This window comes from Lissotriton helveticus, chromosome 10, assembly GCF_964261635.1.
Source record: "Lissotriton helveticus chromosome 10, aLisHel1.1, whole genome shotgun sequence".
Lineage (NCBI taxonomy): Eukaryota > Metazoa > Chordata > Amphibia > Caudata > Salamandridae > Lissotriton > Lissotriton helveticus.
In genome coordinates, this window is record NC_136071.1 from 386,154,030 (window position 1) to 386,176,241 (window position 22,212).

The 22,212-nt window shown below is 49.6% G+C and overlaps 1 protein-coding gene across 6 annotated transcripts in view; it reads right to left on the minus strand.

The window, feature by feature from the left end:
- Positions 1-22,212, minus strand: part of ABCF2 (ATP binding cassette subfamily F member 2) — a 526,550-nt gene that overhangs the window by 453,532 nt on the left and 50,806 nt on the right. For all 6 annotated transcript variants that reach the window (XM_078662784.1, XM_078662782.1, XM_078662785.1 and 3 more), the window contains exon 5: positions 15,764-15,935. In XM_078662784.1, coding sequence (XP_078518910.1) covers positions 15,764-15,935 — 172 coding nt within the window. The remainder of the gene's footprint in view (positions 1-15,763; positions 15,936-22,212) is intronic.

Below are 22,212 nucleotides of genomic sequence, written 5' to 3' on the forward strand. Positions count from 1 at the left end.
TATAGCGGGTTTACGGGGTCGCCTGGACAATGATGATTGGGCAGATTATATCTCATCCCATGACATCATCTTTTTCCAGGAAACCTGGTCAGTTGCCCCACTGTTTAGACTAGGCTATCTTAACTTTTATAAACCGGCAATACAGGGCATGAAGGGCAGGGCCTCGGGTGGTCTCTCCATATGGATAAAAAATAGCTTGGGATTCAACGCAAGAGAAATAGTGGGGATGAATCCTGATCTTTGTATATCCTTAAGTAAGGAGAACTGTAAAGATATAATCCTTATTAATATCTATGCCAGAGGATGCCAGGGTGGTAAGAAACAACCGATCCTTAACGATCTAGAAGCCTTTCTGAATGAGCACAAAAGCGACCAGCTCACTATAGTAGCTGGCGACTTGAACTGCTCATTTGAGCCCATCCTGAACCTTGCTGAGGACGTTGGCTTAGAAGAAGATTCCACATGGAATATCCCCCCGCTAGCAATTACCAAGGGTGTCAGGGGAACCGAGGCTGCTTTTCATTGGCTTGGGCTCTGCCTGGAATGGGGGCTCTGAGCAGTGAATGGCCGTAGTTTATCTGATAAGGAGGGGAAGCCAACCTTTGACAATGGGTCCTGCGCAAGTCGCATTGACTATATACTAATCAACATCGAATCTTGGGCAGCTGTAATTGATATGATTATTGATACAAGGCCGGAGAGTGATCACAATCCTCTCTCACTTGTACTCAAGGTCCTAGGGTTAGGGCCACCCCAGGTGGAATCTGACTGTATCACATCTGACCTCGTCTTGTGTGACAACAGAAGACGGGTCAAATGGTCAAGAGTGATAGCCGACCCAGCGCTTGTCACTCAAATAGAAGAATTGGTCCTACATACCAAAGATAAGATGATGGTACCATCTCCCAATGACATGCCCCAGCTTAATAACGTTGACCTTCATGAGGCATGTTTTGCGGCAATCAAGGAACTTCTCACTAGACCATGCCGGAAACAGAAGGCTAAGCAATCTAAAGGCTGGTACAGCAAAAATTGTAGAGAAGCCCATGGCATCCTTATCGCTGCGGTCAAATCCAGAAATACCCCGGACATTAGGGTAGCGAGACAGGTTTACAAACGTACTATCTGGGAAGCTAAAAGGGATTGGGAAGACTCATATTGGCTTGATCTTCTCCAGGCATGTGAGTCTTCCAACCAAATTAAATTTTGGGAGATAGTCAGGCGGGCCAGGGGCTCAGATTCATTATCTCCTGAAAACCATGTTTCAGCAGCAGATTGGGTGGAATTTTTTTCTGCCCAATTTACTAATCAGAATGCCCCCCAGTCGGCTGAAGGGCCTTTAACAGGGATCAAATTAGCTCCGTATGGGGACAGACTTACTTTTAGCATTTCAGACACGGAACATGCACTAGGTTCAATTCAGTCTGGAAAAGCTCCTGGCATTGATGCTGTACCAGCTGATCTTTTCAAACTGAACCCAGATTTGTGGGTCCCTTATATTACAATCTTAGCAAACTCCATTGCAGCCGGGGAAAAGATACCGCAGTCCTGGAAAGGGGCAGAGATAATCCCGGTCTTTAAGAAAGGGGATCGATCCTTACCAAAAAACTATCGCCCCATTAGCCTGATTGCTACCATTCAGAAAGTGGTATCACGAATGGCCCTAGCTAGAATACAGGGGTGGATTGAGCAAAACAACATACTCTTCCCCCATGCAGGCAGGGTTTAGATCAGGCACTAGCACCCTTGACCAGGTGTTTCGGCTTACCTTGATGTACTGGAAGGTGGTTTTTTTGGGCGGTGGTGTCATCTACGCTGCCTTTGTCGACCTTAGGTCGGCATTTGACCTGGTTCCCAGGGCAAAACTTTGGGATGCCCTGAGAAGCAAGGAATTCCCTCCAGAACTATTAGACCTGGTTAGGCGCCTTCATGAGGATAATTTTGCACGCGTAAGATGGGGTAAACAGGGTCAGGTGACCGCTAGCTTCCCTGTCGAACGTGGTGTCCGGCAGGGCTGCGTACTGGCCCCTACCTTGTTCCTCCTGTTTATCAACCGGGTGGTTGCATTTTTCAAAGACACTCACACTGATGCACCTACCCTGGGGGGTTCAAAGTATCCCATGCTAATATTCGCCGACGACACTCTGCTCCTCTCAAGGACCCGTAGCGGCCTACAGGTTGCCTTAAACAGATTTTCTGAGTTTTGCTCAATAAATGACCTCCAAATCAATGCTGACAAAACTAAATTTATGATTTTTAATAAAAACAAGCCTATCACAAGTTCATTTTCACTAGAGGGTGTTCAAATAGAACAGGTTAATGTCATGTCATACTTGGGCGTGACTTTGGACCATCAACTAACATGAAAACCCAGGCTGGAAGTGTTAACCCTTAAGTTTGTTCGCCTTACAGGTTGCCTGATAAAAGAACAGAAAAAAACCATGACAAAACGCATTACACCTGCGTTAAAAATATACGAGGCCAAGGTGAATGCGGCTACCCTGTATGGAGCGGACATCTGGGGATATAAAGGATTGTCGGCCCTTACTAGTGCACAGAACAAGTTCTTCCGGAACCTAGTGGGACTTCCCCAATCTTCCCCCATTACACCTCTGCTTTTAGATCTAGGTTGTAGACCGCTGGATGAGATGGCACAGTACCGCCGTGTTGCTCTTTGGCGTCGCCTTTGGACGACTCAAGAACTTAGCCTATTTGCACTAGAATTAGGTGAGGTCAGAGCATTGTGGGGTGCACAGAAAATTCCATGGCTACGGGAGGTCAAGCAAATTCTGTATTCTATGGGTCTCCCAGAGCTATGGCTACATCCCGAATGTTCAAGCTTCCATCGAAAGCAGAATTCAAAGAGCTTTATTGGGCTGTTAAAAAATCTGTACTGGTCTCCCTCTCCTCCGCTAACAACCTAACGGGACAGTTCCTAATGCACAAGATAACCCTATTTCTCGAACCGTATTGGGACTTAATATGCAAATCACTTGATCGCAAGCTGTACCATCAGTTTCGGGTGGGAACCCTACCGATCAAGTCTTTTACTGCAAAGTGGGCAATAAACTCAAGCAACAAATGCCCCTTTTGTCCTGATCAGGTAGCAAGTCTGGGCCACGTATTTTTTGCATGTCCTGCTTATCGTTCGCCCAGACTTAAATGGTTGAAACCAATCTGCAAAACACTTAATTGTGGGGGTAGCCACGCAGCCCTGCTTAAATTGAGAGACTTACGCACTGCTAAATCAGTGATTTGTGTTGCAAAATTTTTGGGTTGGCTGTGGCTTATCCGTGTAAAGAAACTGTAAATCGTTTTTTTATTAGTTTTAATGTTTATGTACTGCTGTACACTATCTTTTATGTACTGGGGGATCCAATGTACAATGCTGTATATTGAAAATGTTTCTTAAAGATATTTGCTGTCTTTTATGAATTTTTTATTCGAAATAAAGACTAATCAATCAATCATAAGAGGATTGTTGGTTTTGCTGCTGGCGCTGTTGATATTGTGGCCGATGTTGCGGACCAGAAGAATAGGACGACCGATACTGGTAAACCCCTCTATAAGAGGACTGTCCTCCCTCTTGATCAAAGAAAGGACGGACTTTTGAACTGGAGAGTTCCCAATGCTCTGGCCGTGTCCGTATCTTTCTTTATACTCTAGAGTCTCTCATCAAGTTTTGGTCTGAAAAGAAACTGCCCATCATAAGACATATCGAAGACTTTTGTCTATTTTGGGACGAAAAGAAGTTGCCTTTAACCAACCTTGTCATCTTAATACTGCTGCGCCAGCAAGTTGACGAAATCCGGGTGACGTGATATCCATCGCGCAGTCTATAATTTCTGAAGCGGAGCTTTCCCCTTCCAGTAATATTTTCTTCGCTTCCTCCTTTGAATCATCAGGTAAGGCCGCTTGATATGGAGCCATATCTGCCCATAACTGCCTATTGTATCGCCCCAAAAGCGCTAAGGCATTGGACGCCTTTACTGTCAATGCAGACATTGATGAAAAACGCTTCCCAATGTTATCTAACCTTCGGCCTTCCTTATCTGGCGGAGCTGTCCACGGGACAGAAGGATTATTGGACTTTTTCTGAGCCGCCTGTGTTATGACAGAGTCCGGCTTGGGATGTCCTATTAAAACAAGCCGGAGCAGTATCAGGTGCCCTATACTTCTTGTCAAAGCGAGGTCACACCGGAGGCACTGAGGAGGGGTTCTGCATAATTTGCACACCTTGACCCCACAGGTATTCTATTATGGGTATAGATCTCACTGACTTTTTGAAAGGCTCCTTAAAATCTTATAAGAAGCAGTCCTGCTGGTGAGAAAGCATGGGAATTTTAAAACGTTGAGCTGATCTCTCAACGATATTATGGAACCCCCTCGATGTCTTCAGGTGGCGAGTCCGCCTCTGTAGGTACTGGAGAAGCAGGGCAGGGAATGACGTAATCGTCCTATTCATCATGATTAGACTGGGTGTCCTGAAGCTCTCCCTCCTCATGTTGGTCTTTCTCACCCTCATCAGTAGATGGAGGATGTGAAATTGACCGGTTCTGGTTGCAAATTTAAAGGCGGAGGTCGTGGTCTCGGTGAGGGAGACTCCGCCGGAGGTTGAGGTGTAGGAGATTTTAGAAACCTTTGTTTGTAATCCGTAATGAGGTACTGCAAGTCCGAGACCAAAGCAGCTGGTCTTACATATAGCTGGCTCCCTGAAGGCCTCCCTGCCCTGGTCCAGCATACTTGGGAGCATGGGTAGAAATTGGCTCCTGGTCTGTGTAGGAAGAAGAGTTTCCAGGAGAAAGGGGGCGCTAGGTGGCACACATCCAAGATGGCCGCACACCTGTGAGGCTCGGGAAGTTTGGTGAATATATACGCAATTTATCCTCATCTACGTGGCTGTGATGTGATGGCCACTACTGCCTAGCTGTTCATTGCCTATTCCTCTGCCACTGGGCCAAAAGTTGCGGATTTTGGGGCGGTCTTGCTCCGGTTTTGCGGAGGTGTGGACAGCGGGGGTTGTGGCGGCCTTGTCTGCTGAAGCCTTGACTCGGCTGTGCTGTCTATGTGAGGACCGCTGCTTGCCACGAGGAGGTAGGCCTCTGCACCATCGTCGGGCCTGTGTCGCGGCCCTGCGGCCTCACTGCGGATCCTTGCTGGTCGTTGCTGCTCCTGGGGCTGCCGCTGCTCTGCCCGCATTTGGAGACCTGCTTTTGTCCCCGTCATCGAAGCGGTGGGAAGGACGGTAAAATTGCTGCGCGCCCTTTTCCCAGCTTCGCTCCCTGCCTTTCTGGGGCTCCAGCGCTACCCCTTGATACGCCTCTGCTGACTCCGCACCAGATCGGCTGCTACCTTCCCCGCTCCGGAGGAGTGCACTTACCGCGGGGGAGGCTGCCGCTGCTTTACCTGCCTGTGGAGACCTGCTGTTGTCCCAGACACCGGAGCGGCGGGGGAGACAAACTTGAAGCGCGCTCCTTTCCCTGCTCCGCTCCATACCTTCTTGAGGCTCTGGCGCTGCATATTGTCTCAACCCTGCTGGCTCCCGCTGTGTCGGCCGCTACCTTCCCCGCACCCGAGGAGTGTGCATACCATTAGTTGAGGGGTGGTCCGGCACGAGACGTCCTAGAAGAGCTGGCTGCTCTGCAGTGCTAGGATCCATGCGCTGACGGCTGTGTGGGTGCAGGCTTGAGAGTGCCTCTTTATTCAGCTAGTGCTATGACCGTGAGCCTTTGACACTACCCACAACACCCACTGAGACTTGTGGCCCGCTCTTCAACTGGTGCTCTACCCTCAGCGCGGACTCCCTGGAACCTGCAGGCGTGGCCTCTGCAACCCCACCCAATCAGGGCCCCAGCGGCGAACACTGTACATTGCGCTGTGTCCTTTGCGGTGCATTGTCGCTGTGCTACTGAAGACTACGCTGCTGGCGCCTCTCTGACATTCATCTTTTTTGGACGCAGATCGCTGTTTATATCCTGAAGCCCGGGGACAGATACTCCTTGGTTGCACCCACTCATCGCCGCGCTGCCAGTGGGAGGACCATCCGTCCTTTACAGAGTCCAGTGCCTGCTTGATCATTTTTTTTTTAGATCTTTTACATTTTTTTCCCAGTTCCTCGATACAAACAAATCAAACATAGGTATGTATTGCACTTATATACAAAATCAATATCACTGACATTACATCTACAATTCCAAGCATTATCACTGGGTGAGCAAAGGGTAATTTACCTCTAGCTCGCAAAATTTGACGTGCATTGACAGTTAGATACAAGTATACGATACCTACGTATACCGTCACCTCTAATCGAGGGGCAGGACAGGTCTATCATATGGGCGTTCTTCCTGCCATAATCGGTCAGATGTGAACATACCTAGCAGCCAGATTTCGTACATCTGGTGTGCAGTACAACCGTCGAACAATAGGCAATAAGGCACAGGTGTTAGGAAGTAAATAGTTTCACTGATTGCAAGATATCTTAATCTTTCAACTCTTTAACCATAACTAGGAAACTTAAAAGAAATACAAAAAAAGAAGATATCTGGTACATAAAGAAACACGTAACTGGTGCGGTATATGCCTTTCGGGTGAGGTTATGTCGAGGGTCGCACGTAGTGTAGCTGATTTGGGTCACTGTTTCTAGTCCAAGCATAATTGTGCGGGTGCCAAGGCATCATGCATCTAAGACCACATACATGTAATTACATAACAGAATGTGGGGTCAATGCGCAAGCCAACGGCCATGCCCAAGGATGCCCCGTGTACACGCCCCCTCCACTCAACCTAGGCCTCACTTCAGGCTTCATCTCCCAATCACTATGTGGGGGGAGCGCGCAATGCTGTGCTAGTTCATATAAAAGATTTCAGGAGGTCGTCCCAGGCCTTTGCGATGGGAAACTTACGCAGGCCAGCAGTTTCTTCTCTATGAAGAACGGTGGCCTCCGCCTGTGCCCAATTTTCTAGAGATTTTAAACCAATGGGGTGCCTCCGGAGGGTCTTTATGTTTCCATCTCTTGGTTATCAATCGCTTTGCAGTGATTAAACCTAGATCACAGAATCTAGAGCTTACTTTGTTGGCTTTTGTGCGTTTGTAAAACCCCAAGATGCAAACCTCCCAGGTGTGTGGTACTTCGGTGTTAATGCTACTGGTGAGAGCTGCCGTTATAAGATGCCAATAGGAGTGAAGTAGGGGGCAGGACCACAGCATGTGTAGTAAGTCATAGTCTAATAGTTTTCATCTAGGGCAAGCAGTAGAGGCGATGTTAAAATATTTATTAACATTGTCTGGCAAAAGATACGCTCTGTGGATTACATAAGTTTGCCTGCTTGATCACTCTTGGTGAGCCTCCATCATGACCTGCTAGGGTGGGGGCCTGTTTTGGCGAGCGCCTCAAACCTAACCCTGTCACTCCAGATACTGTTTTGCGCTCCTCTGTCAGACGCGGCTGTTGCTCCTTTGTGCAGCCCTGCAGCTCCAACACCTTGCACATCCTTGCGGTTGCCTATGCGTTGTTGGCGCAGCGGGCGGCTGGGATGGGGAAATCTGATGGATGTCAATCACGCTTAACTTTTGATTAAAAAAAAAAAAAGATGCGATGCGGTCCACCTCTGTTGGTGCGGACTCTGAAAATATGGACTGCACACAATCCACTCCGCAATCCAATGAGGATGATGTTAAAACGTTGCTCCTAGCGGTTCAACATAGCCTGTCCGATCTATGGGGAAAGATGGATACTATGAACACTCCAATCAATCAATCAATGACACTTATAGAGCGCGCTACATACCCGTAGGGTCTCAAGGCGCTTAGGGGAGGGGGGGGGTGCCGCTACTGCTCGAACAGCCAGGTCTTCAGCTTCTTCCTGAAGGAGAGGTGGTCTTGGGTCAGGCGCAGGTCGGTCGGGAGGGAGTTCCAGGTCTTGGCGGCCAGGTAGGAGAAGGACCTTCCTCCTGTAGTTGCTCTTCGGATGCGGGGGACGGCGGCGAGGGCGTGGTTGGCTGAACGGAGGTGGCGTTTGGGAGCGTAGAAGTTGATCCGGCTGTTGAGGTAGCTCGGGCCTTGGTCGTGTAGGGCTTTGTGTGCGTGGGTGAGGAGGCGGAAGGTGATTCTTTTGTTGACGGGGAGCCAGTGAAGGTCTCTCAGATGTCCGGAGATGTGGCTGTGTCGTGGGATGTCGAGGATGAGTCTGGCTGAGGCGTTCTGGATCCGCTGGAGTCTCTTCTGGAGCTTGGCGGTGGTACCGGCGTAGAGGGCGTTGCCGTAGTCCAGTCGGCTAGTGACGAGGGCCTGGGTGACGGTCTTCCTGGTCTCGGTGGGGATCCACCAGAAGATCTTCCGTAGCATGCGTAGGATGTTGAAGCACGCCGAGGAGACGTTGTTGACTTGCCTGGTCATGGAGAGGGAGGAGTCCAGGATGAAGCCCAGGTTGCGTGCATGGTCTGTCGGTTTGGGTGCGGTGCCCAGGGCGGGAGGCCACCAGGAGTCGTCCCAGGCGGAGGGTGAAGAGCCCAGGATGAGGACCTCCGTCTTGTCAGAGTTCAGTTTCAGGCGGCTGGTCGTCATCCACTCGGCTACCTCTTTCATCCCTTCGTGTAGGTTGGCTCTGGCGGTGGCGGGGTCGTTGGTCAGGGAGAGGATCAGCTGGGTGTCGTCGGCGTAGGAGATTATGCTGAGGTTGTGTTGGCGTGCGATGGCCGCGAGGGGGCTCATGTAGACGTTGAAGAGGGTGGGGCTCAGAGAGGATCCTTGAGGGACGCCGCAGATGACTTCGGAGGCCTCCGACTTGTACGGTGGTAGGCGGACTCTCTGTGTTCTTCCGTCGAGGAAGGAGATGATCCATTCCAGCGCCTTGTCCTGGATTCCGACGTTGCTGAGGCGCTGTACTAGGGTGCGGTGGCAGACAGTGTCGAATGCCGCGGAGAGGTCTAGGAGGATGAGGGCCGCTGTTTCTCCGTTGTCCATCAGGGCTCGGATGTCATCGGTGGCGGCGATGAGGGCGGTCTCGGTGCTGTGATTGGCTCGGAAGCCGGACTGTGAGGGGTCGAGGGATCCATTCGTCTCGAGGAAGGCGGCCATCTGCTTGTTGACGGTCTTCTCGATGACTTTGGCTGGAAACGGGAGGAGCGAGATGGGGCGGTAGTTCTTGAGTTCGGTGGGGTCCGCTGTTGGTTTCTTGAGTAGAGCGCTGAGTTCGGCGTGCTTCCAGCTCTCAGGGAAGGTGGCGGTGTTGAAGGATGTGTTGATGTCTCGCAGGTGGGGTGCGATGACCGCGTCGGCCTTGTTGAAGACGTGGTGAGGGCAGGGGTCGGTCGGTGATCCGGAGTGGATGGAGTTCATCGTGCGGATGGTGTCTTCGGTGCTGATCGGGGTCCAGGCGTGGAGGGTGGTGGTGGGGGGTGGTTGTTCGGTCATGGTGTGCGTTGGTTGTTTGTTGAAGCTGTTGTGTATGTCCGCGATCTTGTTGTGGAAGTATGAAGCGAGGGAGTCGCAGAGGTCTTGCGATGGGGTGATGTCGTTGTTTCCTGCGCTGGGGTTGGATAGCTCTTTCACGATGTTGAAGAGTTCCTTGCTGTTGTGTGCGTTGTTGTCCAGCCGGTCCTTGAATGCAGTTTTCTTGGCGGCGCGGATCAGCTGGTGGTGCTTCCGAGTGGCCAGTTTGAGGGTGGTCCTGTTGTCCGGTGTAGGTTCCCTTCTCCAGACTTTCTCGAGGGCTCGGCAGTTCTTCTTGGAGCTCTTGAGTTCGTCGGAGTCTTCTTGGTGCACAAGGTCGACAAGCATGATGGGCAATTAAAAGAAGCGGAGCGACGCATATCGGAGAATGAAGACATCACTACTTGGATGCAGTCTCAGGTCACTCAGATGGATAAACTTCTTAAGGTTATTGCGGCTAAGAATGAGGACATTGAAGCTAGGAGCCGCCGCAATCATTCGCATCCTAGGCATTCCTGAGAGCACAAATACAGGACGTATGGAGGTGTAATTGAACGTCTGCTGAAGAGCTCCTTTGGTGAGGAATCATTCTCGCAGCACCTGGTGGTTGAACATGCACAACGCTACTTGGGTCCGCGTCCTCCCCCAGGAGAAGCCCCGCGGCCCATCATTGCTCGTCTTCTCAACTAACGGGATCGCGATGTGGCATTACAGAAGGCACGTGAATTGAAGCCGCTGCAGTTTGAAGGTAACGCATTCACCATTTATCTGGACTTTACCCTGGCAGTGCAGGAGGCACGCCGTAAGTTCCTCGCTGTCAAGCAGACGCTTTGAAAAGTTCAGATTGACTATGCTCTCTTATATCTAGCATGGCTCCGGATTACACACAATGGGAAACCAGTCTTCTGTGCCAACCCACAGCAGGTAGAAGATGTTTTGAAAACCATCTCGAGGCGCTCTCCACGTCAAGACACCGATTCCAGATCATCTTCCCCTCTACTTGGCTGAATATGCTCTGGACTGCCTCCCAACAAGTTCTACTTTTCGTGTTCAATGTGGGATGGACCAATGTCAATAGCTGTGTTATCACTTCAGTAGCGTTTGTCTGCTCACCAGGGTGCCTTCTGGCGGATCACTGCCTCTAAACAGGCAATTGAACAGACAAGAGCCCTAAGACACTCTTCTATTGCTTGGATCCCAGGTCGCATGTTTATATTGATTCACATGCTACGTAGATGAATAAAAAGCCACTGTGCCAAGCACCCTTCCCCCATGTGCCACTCTATCCAGTCATGGGTTGATCCCCAGGGACTGCACTGCAGTTAGTTAGGCCCGGAAAGGGAGTACTGTCACCTGGCGCCCCAACTATGGGAGTTCCCCTATATTGCTGGTTCTTTCTTTGTATTCTCTTTTGCTACGCGAGGCCACTGTTTTGCTGGCCACAGATTGTCGTAAGCGACAGATTGTCTTCGTTTACCTTTTTGGGTGGGCTACGCTATGCCGGCACTTGGGGGTGCCACTGTGGGTGGGGGTGGTATGGGTTGCAATGAGTTTCTGCGGGGACGGTTTGTTTCCGTGTTTTGTTACAGGGTGGGGGGTATGGGTTGGCACTGTTCTTAATTGTTCTCGAATGTATTGGACACATACAGCTAAACAGGGTCAGCAATGCATGATTGGCCACATGTCTTTGTGGCATTGGCAACGTCAATGTACATTACAGACACACCCGCATAGATGACGCACACTGATGCTCCAGGCCTTAAATTGCTCAAGTGGAATGTTAGGGGACTCCTAGACCCTCGCAAACGCCAACAGGTATTAGCATATCTAGACCGACATCACATCCAAATAGCCATGCTTCAGGAAACGCACACTGACCCTAGGCACCCTCCCTTTTTCGGTACCAAATGGGCCTCTACATGTGTTAATTCGCCCTTTTCCACCTACTCCTGTGGCACACTTATACTAATTAAAAGAAACACGCCGTTTATTGTGGGGGGCACATATAGGGATTCCTCTGGCCGTAGTGGTTTACTCTGGGGTACACTGGCTACGCAATCTGTCACACTTGCTTGCAGTTACGGTCCTAACACGGACGATTCAGGGTATTTCACCGCCCTCTGGTGTCAAATACTAAACATAGGCTCCACGCATGTCATATGGGCTGGGGATTTTAACACTGCTCTTTGCCCATCCATGGATCGCTCTAATCCCCTTCCACATCACTACACCAACACTCGGCTAAGCGATGAATAGCCTGTCGATGGTGCCGGGGTAGAGCGCCCAAATTTAAGGACTTGCTGTCAGATATGATATTCTGGCAGGATCAACTTTGCACCTATGCTGAATTGCTCCCGCGCTCTTCTCGCCCACGTGACATCTGGGGCCCACTGCAGGTATACTTATTAGAACACCCCATTAGTGATGCACACTCACGGTAGAAACTCTTCTGGTGACCCATTTTCATCACTTCAATGGGCAGGCTCTACCCCTGCCACACGGAGCATATACTGGGTTTTAGCCGCCTTCCGCAGTAGAAAGTCCTGCACTAGTCAGTCCCCCCTAAAATCAGGGAGAAACAGCTGCAGGTTTAGGTTATGCACTGGGAATGTGATGTCGGACAAACTCTTTTTGCTCTACATTGACTCCTGGTTACTTCTCCATGATTGTGTACTTGTCCATGTAATTGCGCTAGATTCCCGTTTGATGCCCTCACTGTACCGTAACATGCTATGGAGCGTGGGTAATTCTCATGTGTTTGATTCTTTGGGGTTTTCCCACTATTGATTTTTCTATGTGCATGCTAGGACTCCGCCTCATGGAGAACTCACTTGTTATGAGGCAGCCTTCTGCAATAGAAGGACTTGCAATGGATAACTTCCTCTGATGTCCACAACATATCCTGCAGTTTTTGATTATGTACTGGGAATGTGTTGCTGTCATGAGTGTCTTGTTTTACATTGACTCTGGGTTGATTCTACGTGATGGAGGACTTGTCCATGTTATTGTTCTCGATTCCCGTTTGCTGGCCTTACCCTATTGAAAAATGGTTTGGTGCGTATGTATTTCTCCTAAGTTCTAGCTGAATAGCCCTTGCTATTGCTGAAATGTACTGTCTATCCTCTTTGAAAATCAACAAATTAATTTGCCCCCCAAAAAAAAAAAAGTTTCCAGGAGAAAACAAGCCTTGGGTTTTTCTGCCTCTAGTTGCACTCCATAAGTAGCTGCAGCGTTCTTTAGGACCATACTGTATATGCCAATGTCGTCCGGCAGTGAAGGCCTCGACGGATAGGACTACACCTTCCTCTGGGTTTTCGGCGTCGAGATCCTGCCACTCCAGGTCTTGCAGTCCGGAGGATGTCGAGTCCTGGTAGGTCTGTTGATCCTCTTCGCCTTCTGCCTCAAAGTAATCTAGGTCCTCTTCCTCCTGTTCTTCGGCAGGGTCCGGTGTTTGGCAGATGTGGGTCCTAGACCCCCTCTTCGGGCTGTGCTTCGGCTGCTGCATCGAAGGGATGGTGTTCTGGCTCAAATCCTTTTTTCGCTGGAGAATGTTTGCCATTTCGGCCTCGAGCCTTCTCTTTTCTCCATCGCGGTCGCCTGTTCGGCATAGAGCGCTCCGGCGCTTCGCTTCATGCTCGTCAGCCTCAAAGTCGCCTTTAACTCTTTTTCCCTCTGCGTCGAACAGTCCTTTTCGAGACTGGGCTTAGACGACCTAGGTTTCTCATGAGTTTTCACCGGCTGGGAGTCCTTTTCAAAGGATCCGCTGGGCTGTTTGTCCTTATGTGCAGCTGCGGGCGTCGAGAGTTTCAACAGCAGCACCCCTTTCGAGGACTTTGCATCATTCTTTCGAGTGTCAGTTGGGGGTCTTTAGGTCAACGACTCTTACCTCCTTCGCCGACTTCTCATCGGTCTTGACAACAGTGCAGTCTTCTGGTCCCTCCGCAATGTTGTCCTCTTCCGCTCCCACAAACTGGAAAAGGACATAAAAATGACACTCCAGACCCAAAGTTTTCAGATCACTACTAGACTGAAAGAAGACAGAATAAGGACTGCCCCCCTGCTTCCTAGACTGAGCAAAGACAGGATGCACCAAAAACTGGACTGTACCCAAGGGATCCGCAATGAAGACTATCTGCTGGGCACACTCATGGGAAAGAGCTCTACTGGTGTCCGGTTGGAAGAAGTTAATCCATTCAGGACCAACAAAAGCTGAAGGAAGCGGTTTCCATCAAAAGCCTAGCTGCCAGGAATACTTACCTGTCACTGGATGACTATGCGCCTATTGGGGAGCGAGTCCGGAACTTCCTGAAGTGCCCCCAAGCATGTGGGTCCCAAAGACAAAGTAGACTTTTGTCCCCCAAAGAAAAGACTTTGCTTACCTGTAATTCACCATTGAATCTGTTGTAACCGGGAGACCAGTGGCAACTGGACCTGCACAGGACTCCCCCGTTGCAACATGGACCTAGAGTCTTGAGGTCTGAGACAGCCCATGAAGTTAGTAGACCTCCATGTTGGCCCCAGGAAAACAACACATCTCATCCGAATCCTCAGCATCCCTTCATCCCCAGCATCAGAACCAAGCTTTGCGGAAAAAAGTACACACAAGTGCCTTAAGACTGCGGACTTTGATAGGTAAACTGTCACCCTGGACCTGAGTGGCCCCTGTGACTGGCCCCAGCCATTGTAGCTAGTCCAAGAAGACTCCACCAGGTGTTCTAGCCCATTGACTAACAGCTTGCAATGATTAATTGCATTCAATACGCAAAGTATTTTACTCACCTTTTTAAAAATCAAAACCCCAGTTCCCCTCAATAAATTGTCGCTTTAGTGTAGAATCTAAGATAGACACTTTTTTTTTTATAAGTAAGAGTTACATTTATTTTGCGTTCTCTTATTTATTAACTGCTTTGGTACTCCAAAATGCTTTACGCTTGTTTCTTAGACTAAGCCGGACTGCTCGGTGCCACAGGTTCCCAAGACTGAGCTAAGGATTTTTATTAAAGAAAATAAGTGGAGCCAAAAAGGATTGACACTCTCTCAACCACACTACATAATCCATTTTCCTACAATTTTGCTTTCATTTCAAGTTTTTGTGGTCTCTCCATTAGGGATGTGCTGCAGTGTAGCTTTTAATAATGTTTTCACTAGAGTGGTTCCTTAAACTACCCAAACAATTTCTGGAAACATTTTCCAATAATAGACTATGAGGCAGTCATTTCCATTTTATATTGACAGACAAATAATTCCCCAAACTAGGCATAAGAGGGCATTGTATTGTTGAGAACTCCAATTTAAGAAACAGAATATTCTTAATCATCCATGATTCAACCATCAGCAATCGCTCCAGATCTAAGGAGGATCGTACTAAGACTGCCATCAGCAAGTACTATATTGCTGGAGGACATCCTAATGAATCCCAGTCAATAGTATGCAACTCAACCCGGAGGGACCGATATCCTAATTGCCCACACCGAACATTAAGCCGTTCGAACACTGAACTGAAACTTCCACAATCAGCAAGTGTCCCACATTCTTCACAAGGTTAGGTCATCTACAGACAATGCCATAAGCTAGCATCCCAAAACATAGGGAAAAGGGGGATTTAGACTCCCCCACTCGAAGTATTTTGAAATATCAGGTCAAACTGGAAAATCTAATAAAATGACAAATAGTAAATTACTATGTCCCACCCCTGAAGACACTAGACAATAACACTCCCAGCAAAGGGCAACACACAGATTAGTTGCGGGCTTTGGCATGGACAAACGGGATTAGTCCACAGCTCAAAGTCGGAGACTAATAAGGAACCAAACAGGCAGTCTTAGATGGAGTCCCGACCCGAGAGCAGAGTTCCTAAATAGTCATGAACGTTCTATTATAAGACAGGGATCCTTATCAGAGTTCAATGCTCAGGCCAGGATTCCTGGTAGGAAAGTTTAGAATAGTACTATTTCTCAGAATATTTACGTTCATAATGATGTGCCCAATATCCAATTAGCAGTATAGTAAATAGCACATTTATGGGGGTACACTCCAAGCTACTAAAGTTAAAGTATGTACCTTTGAAATTTAACAGGCATATCCTAAACTACTGCAACCCTAAAGGCTAGCTGAGAGAGTACACACCTCGAGTAACTTGCAATTGAGCAAAGCAAGCTGCACATCCCCCAGAACCTATCTGCAGTGCATTCAGGAACAATGCATCCATTTTTCGAACAGGTACTGGTCCTCAATTTGGCCTCTCTAGAAGGAGACCGCTCAATTTAGGTATCCTATTCTACATTGGACTTTGTATGCACACTGCATGCATGAGATCACAGTACGACTCCTTACCTGGCAAGGGCCACTCTCATCCTCCAGCCTCCACTGAAGTCCTTCAGTTTCTTTCTCTGCATAGCAGGGGTGAAGCCCAACCCATGTAGGATCCTTGCAGCTCGCACTTCAGCCTTGGCAGCATCCAGTTCTTCCAGGCGCTCATACAACTCCATAAGTTTTTCACATTCAGCTGCAGAAAACAGAAGAGGGGTGAGGTGACACTGGCGTTAACCTGCAAAGAGCAGACTTGGGATCAACTCAAACTGTGAACTGACTAGCAGAGGGAAGATAAGTGGCACCAAGAACAACCAACTGCAAAAGCTTCATCCAGGCAGCGGAACGAGTACACTTAAACATGCTTAAAGATAAATCACAGCAGAAATAAGACATTCAGCCAGAGGAAGGCAAAAAAGAGCCCAGTTACAGCACAGGAATAAGACCATAACAAAGGCGATCCTCCTGAGCAAAGTAGGATCGCCACCTATGTACCCTGTAGGCTGCGCACACAGCCTTTCTAATTCAAGCACTCAGAATTTCTCAGAGAGTGCGCTAGTCGTTCCCAGACTTAATAGAGATTAAATTGAGGTGTGAAAAATCCACTTTTCTCTTTTCGTGCCAATCACACCAGGAGGCCCAGCAAATGCAACTGTGACAAAAGGGGGTGTTTTTCAGTTAAGTTCGGAGCATTTTATGAGGCAGGCAACAGGCAGTGTAAAATGAACATGTGTGATTGTGTTTCACATGGCAAAGAGAGGGTGAGTATGTGGAATTACTGCCAGAGCTGCTGACTTTGGAACTGGGAAAACATGTTCCAGTCTGATGCTCAGGTAAAGCGCGCCAATACTTTCTGGTTGTGTTTTCTACATTAAAACTGCAAACAAAAAAAAAATAACTTTCAGTAGGTTTCTCAGTTCAGTTTAAAAACTCTTAATAAGGTGTTGAAAACCAGCCACCTGGTATCGCAGATAAGTTGAAACCTATTCAATAGTCGCTGTAACCCCACTGGGGTCTTTGACACCAGTAGGGTATCATCTGCAAACAAGTTCAAGTTCAAGTTCAGAGATTTATATAGCGCACTACTCACCCAGAGGGTCTCTGGTTCTGATTGAGGCGGAGGTGGGTGGGAAGAGAGTTCCAGGTCTTGGCCGCTAAGTAGGAGAAGGATCTGCCCCCCATGGTGGATCTAAGGATGCGCGGAATTGCTGAGTGCGCTTGATTGGACGATTGTAGTTGGCGGGTGGGGGTGTAGAAGGACAGTTGCGTGTTGAGGCATTCGGGTCCTAGGTCGTATAGGGCTTTGTGTGCGTGGGTGAGGAGACGAAACGTTATTCTCTTGTTGACGGGGAGCCAGTGGAGGTCTTTCAGGTGACCGGAAATGTGAGCTTGACGAGGGATGTCCAGTATAAGTCTGGCTGAGGCGTTTTGGATGCGTTGGAGTTTTTTCTGTAGTTTGGCTGTGGTTCCGGCGTAAAGGGTGTTACCGTAGTCCAGTCGGCTTGTGACCAGAGCGTGGGTGACCATTTTTCTTGTTTCGGTGGGGATCCAGCGGAAGACTTTTTTTAGCATGCGTAGGATGTTGAAGCAGGATGATGAGACGGCGTTGGCTTGTCTGGTCATCGAGAGGGAGGAGTCCAGGATGAAGCCCAGGTTACGTGCGTGATCCGTAGGAATGGGTGCGGTTCCCAGGGCCGGTGGCCACCAAGAGTCGTCCCAGGCAGAGGGGGATGAACCTAAGATGAGCACTTCCGTTTTGTCCGAGTTCAGTTTTAGACGGCTATTCTTCATCCATTCGGCTACTTTTTTCATTCCTGCGTGTAAGTTGGTTTTGGCGGTATTTGGGTCTTTGGTGAGAGAGATGATCAGCTGAGTGTCGTCGGCGTAGGAGATGATGTTGAGGTTGTGTTGGCGCGCGATGAATGCGAGGGGGGTCATGTATACGTTGAAGAAGGTGGGACCGAGTGATGATCCTTGAGGGTCGCCGCAGATGACTTCGGTGGCCTCTGATCTGAAAGGGGGGAGGCGGACTCTCTGGGTTCTTCCAGCGAGGAACGAGATGATCCAGTCCAATGCTTTACCTTGTATTCCGACGTTGCTGAGGCGTTGTATGAGGGTGCTATGACAGACTGTGTCGAAGGCTGCGGAGAGGTCAAGTAGGATGAGGGCGGCTGTTTCTCCGTTGTCCAGTAGAGTGCGAATATCGTCTGTTGCTGCGATGAGGGCGGTTTCGGTGCTGTGTTTGGCTCGGAAGCCGGACTGTGAGGGGGTCGAGGGATTTGTTGGATTCAAGGAAGGCGGCGAGCTGACTGTTGATGGCTTTCTCAATACCTTTGGCAGGGAATGGGAGGAGCGAGATGGGGCGGTAGTTCTTAAGTTCAGTGGGGTCTGCTGTGGGTTTCTTCAGAAGGGCGCTGAGTTCGGCATGTTTCCAGCTTTCCGGGAAGGTAGCGGATTTGAAGCAACAGTTGATGACATCGCAGAGATGGGGTGCGATGATCGAGTCTGCTTTGTTGAAAATGTGGTGGGGACACGGGTCGGTTGGTGATCCTGAGTGGATGGAGTTCATCAGACGGATGGTGTCTTTGGTGGTGATTGGGTTCCAGTCGTAAAGGTTGTTGGGGTGCGGTTTATGTTCGAGGAGGGTGAAGAGGGCTGGTCTTCGGACTGGTTTTTGAAGCCGTTATGTATGTCTGCGATTTTGTTGTGAAAGAATGAGGATAGAGAGTCGCAGAGGTTTTGGGAGGGAGTGATGTCGTTGGTGCCGGCGGTGGGGTTGGTAAATTCTTTGACGATGTTGAATAGTTCCTTGCTCTTTTGGGCGCTGTTGTCAAGTTGATCCTTGAATGCTGATTTCTTTGTGGATCTGATGAGTTGGTGGTGTTTGCGTGTGACGTTCTTGAAGGAGGCCAGGTTGTCAGTGGTAGGGTTTTTTCTCCAGGCTTTCTCTAAGGTACGACAGAGCTTCTTGGATTTCTTAAGGTAGTCGTTGAACCAGGGGGCTTTTTTGCTGCCCTGCTTGATTTGGTGGTTTTTCAAGGGTGCTAGTTCGTCGGCGCAGTGGGTGATCCAATGTGTGATGTTGGTGGCTGCTTGGTTTGGGTCCGATGATTTGGCAGGAGGGTTTTGGTGAAGCGATGTGAAGAGCTGGTCGGTGGTAATTTTGTTCCAGTTTCTTCGGGGAATAGGATGTGGAGGGTTGTGGGACGTGGTCTTTTTGTAGTTGAAGTGAACGCAGCTGTGGTCCGTCCAATGGAGAGCTGTGGTGTGATCGAAGGAGATGTGCTTGCTGGAGGTGAATATAGGGTCGAGCGTGTGTCCGGCAAGGTGGGTGGGGGTGTCAACAAGTTGTTTGAGTCCAAGATTGGCCAGGTTGTCCAGAAGGTTGGTGGTATTGCTGTCGTTTTTCTTTTCCAGGTGAAAGTTGAGGTCTCCCAGTAAGATGTAGTTCTCGGAGGGGAGGGCATGTGGGCTGATGAAGTCAGTGATGTCTTCGCTGAATTGTGTACGGGGTCCTGGAGGTCTGTAGATGAGGGTGCCTCTGAGTGTGGTCTTGGGGTCTGTGTGGATCTGGAAGTGAAGGTGTTCGGCGGTAGTGAGGATATCGTCGGAAGTGGTCGTGATGTGGATGGTGTTTTTATGGACGATGGCAATGCCCCTTCCTGTTTGGTTGGTGCGGTCCTTTCGGATGATCTTGTAGCCGTCCGGAATGGCTATGGCGATGTCGGGCGCTGATGAGGCGTTCATCCATGTTTCCGTAAGGAAGGCGACATCCGGAGAGGTGGTATAGAGAAGATTCCAGAGTTCAATGGAGTGTCTGTGGATCGAGCGGGTGTTGAGCAGGATGCACTTTAGGTGATTAGTGTCGGAGCTCTGTTTGGAGTTTGTGGATTTGGTGTGGGTCCGGATGCAGTCGAACTTGCAGGAGTGGCAGGGTTGGTTCCTTATCGCCCCCCAAAGTTGGTGCATCTGCTGGGTCTTTGTGCAGGAAGCTAAACACTCCATTCATATAAATGGAGAATAGTGTGAGCCAGAGCACAACCCTGTCGGACTCCCCTGCTGACAAGGATACAATCAGTCAACTGTCTCTGCGCCCCCCCACCTGATCTGTGCGCAAGTCTCTGTGTAGCCGACCTACAAGATTGAGAATCAACGTGGCACGCCCAGGTTTGGGTGCCAACCATAGCTTGCTCCTAGGTACTAAGTCAAAGGCAGTTTTAAGTCGATAAACGCGGAGTATAGGCTGTCCTTGCCAATCACCACCACTTTCCAGTAGATGAGGAGCTGCAAAAATGCCTGATCGATGGTCAAGTTCAAGGATTTATATAGCGCACTACTCACCCGGAGGGTCTCAAGGCGCTTGGGGATGGGTTCATTATTTATCGAATAGCCAGGTTTTAAGTTCTTTTCTGAAGGAGATGTGGTTCTGTGTAAGGCGGAGGTGGGTGGGGAGTGAGTTCCAGGTCTTGGCTGCCAAGTAGGAGAAGGATCTGCCTCCCATAGTGGATCTCCAGGGGGTCTGGCGCTGGGCGCGGTCCAGGGGCGGATGGGCGTAGACAGGCTTACCTTTGGCGCGCCTTCGGCGCGCATGGGGCGCGACCGCTGCGCGTAAAGGCATCTGTCATATGTGGATAGTGGAAGGGGAGGGGCGAGGGAGGGACAGCTGGGAGGCGGGGCGGGCTGTGGAGGACGGGCTCCGCGGTTCAACAACAAGCAAAATGGCCGTGAGAATCTAAAGTGGAGATAGGCTGGGGCACAGAGTCAAACAATGGCTGGGACAATGTGTCTGGCGAGTGCGACCACTATCGCTTTAAAATACAGGCAATGCTCTTTGAAACAACGCTGCACAAATAGCACTGCAGCTGTGAATGCGCGATTCCGAGCACAGTGCTACAAACCCCCAAAAGCGCTACAAATGATTTAAGTTCAAACAATGGTTATCGCGCTATAGCGATAATCAATCTAGGAGCCAGCAAATAATGACAACAGATTGGTTCAGAGCGTGAGTAACGATACCAGCTGATGGCTGTGGGCGAAGGGAGCGACCGCTTCTGCAAGCGACAGGACGGTCCCCGTCCTGGCCCTAATACCGGCCCAACACTGCGATAAGATGGCATTATCGCCTGCCCACAGCTGGAGCCTCTGCAGCAGAACTCTGCTGTTCTGTAGGGCATCAATCAGGCTTATGGGCCTGTAATTTGAGAGGTCATCTCTGGCTCCTTATTTATAGATTGGGACCACAAGACCCGGGACTGGGGCGCCATTAGCTATTGCATTCGTCAGAAGAGTGTAGCGGGCACAATTTGGAATATCAGCCAAGAACAGGTCTCCTAGTATGCCGTCTGGTCCTGCAGCCTTAGACAGCACTATTCAGCCAATTGCGGCCTCTATTTCACCCAAAGAAAAAACCTCATCGTCCAAGGGGGTGCCCGTCAAACTCAGCCACCTCCGCTGGGGGAAAGTCCTCCGGATTTGAACAGAGCTTCCGGAAGTAGTCATACCATTCTTGGCCAGTAATATGGTTAGGTGGTGAGGGTGATCCAGACCTGCTGCCCAAGGTAACTAAAGACCAGAATGAATTGGCGTCCTTTGCTGCACTTGCTTCTTTAAGTGGTTGCCAGCGGGATTAGTCCCATGCTAACTTCGCCAAACGCAAGGTGGCCTTGGAACACTTCCTGGTGGTTCTGGTCAGAGGGCAATTCTTATCTTTGAATGCTGCAGCCAAGAGGGTTTGCTTGAGTCTACAATCCTTTGTGTACCACGAGTGAACCCTCTTGGCAACAAATTGGGTTTACGGTCCGATCTAGGAAGTGTAAAGTGCACATTAAGTTGGTCGAAGAAGCAGGAGTGAACCATAGCTACATCAGCCAATCAGTTTCCTCTGGCAATCACGGACTGGAGCTCTAGTGTGCCTACTGCCAGGTTATGCTGTATGCCTAAGATCTTATTTCCTTGCAAGGCCACCTTCCGCCATTTTAAAGATCTGCTATTAGAGGGGAGGATTTCCCTTGTGAGAGTCGGAGGTGGGTTACTCTTGGGGTAGTATGGAGCTTCCCACAGAGGGTTCATACTTGGAGAGGATTGTGATCACTCTCTGTGGTGGTGCCCACACTCACATCGATTATGTCTCCCCAGAGCCTCACATCGAAGAGGATGTATTCGATAGGAGACAGGTTGCTGGCTCTGTTGCACGTGTTCGCGCCCTGACTAGCCGAGGAAGGTCTGCCATTTACTGCCCTCAGGCCGAACGCGACATTAAGGTAGAGTGCCGTCTGTCCATTTTTTGACTGGGGGTAAATTTAAAGCGGGGACAGCCAATTTGATGTCATCATCCTCGGAGCCTAACAGGTCTTCTTTGTCAAGTGGTTCGAAGGTGCTGGTAAGATCACCCACTACGATCACTCTAGAGTATGCTAAGCATCTAGCTAAGCTCTCTTCCAACAAGGTGGTAGTGGGTGATTGTCTATCCCCTT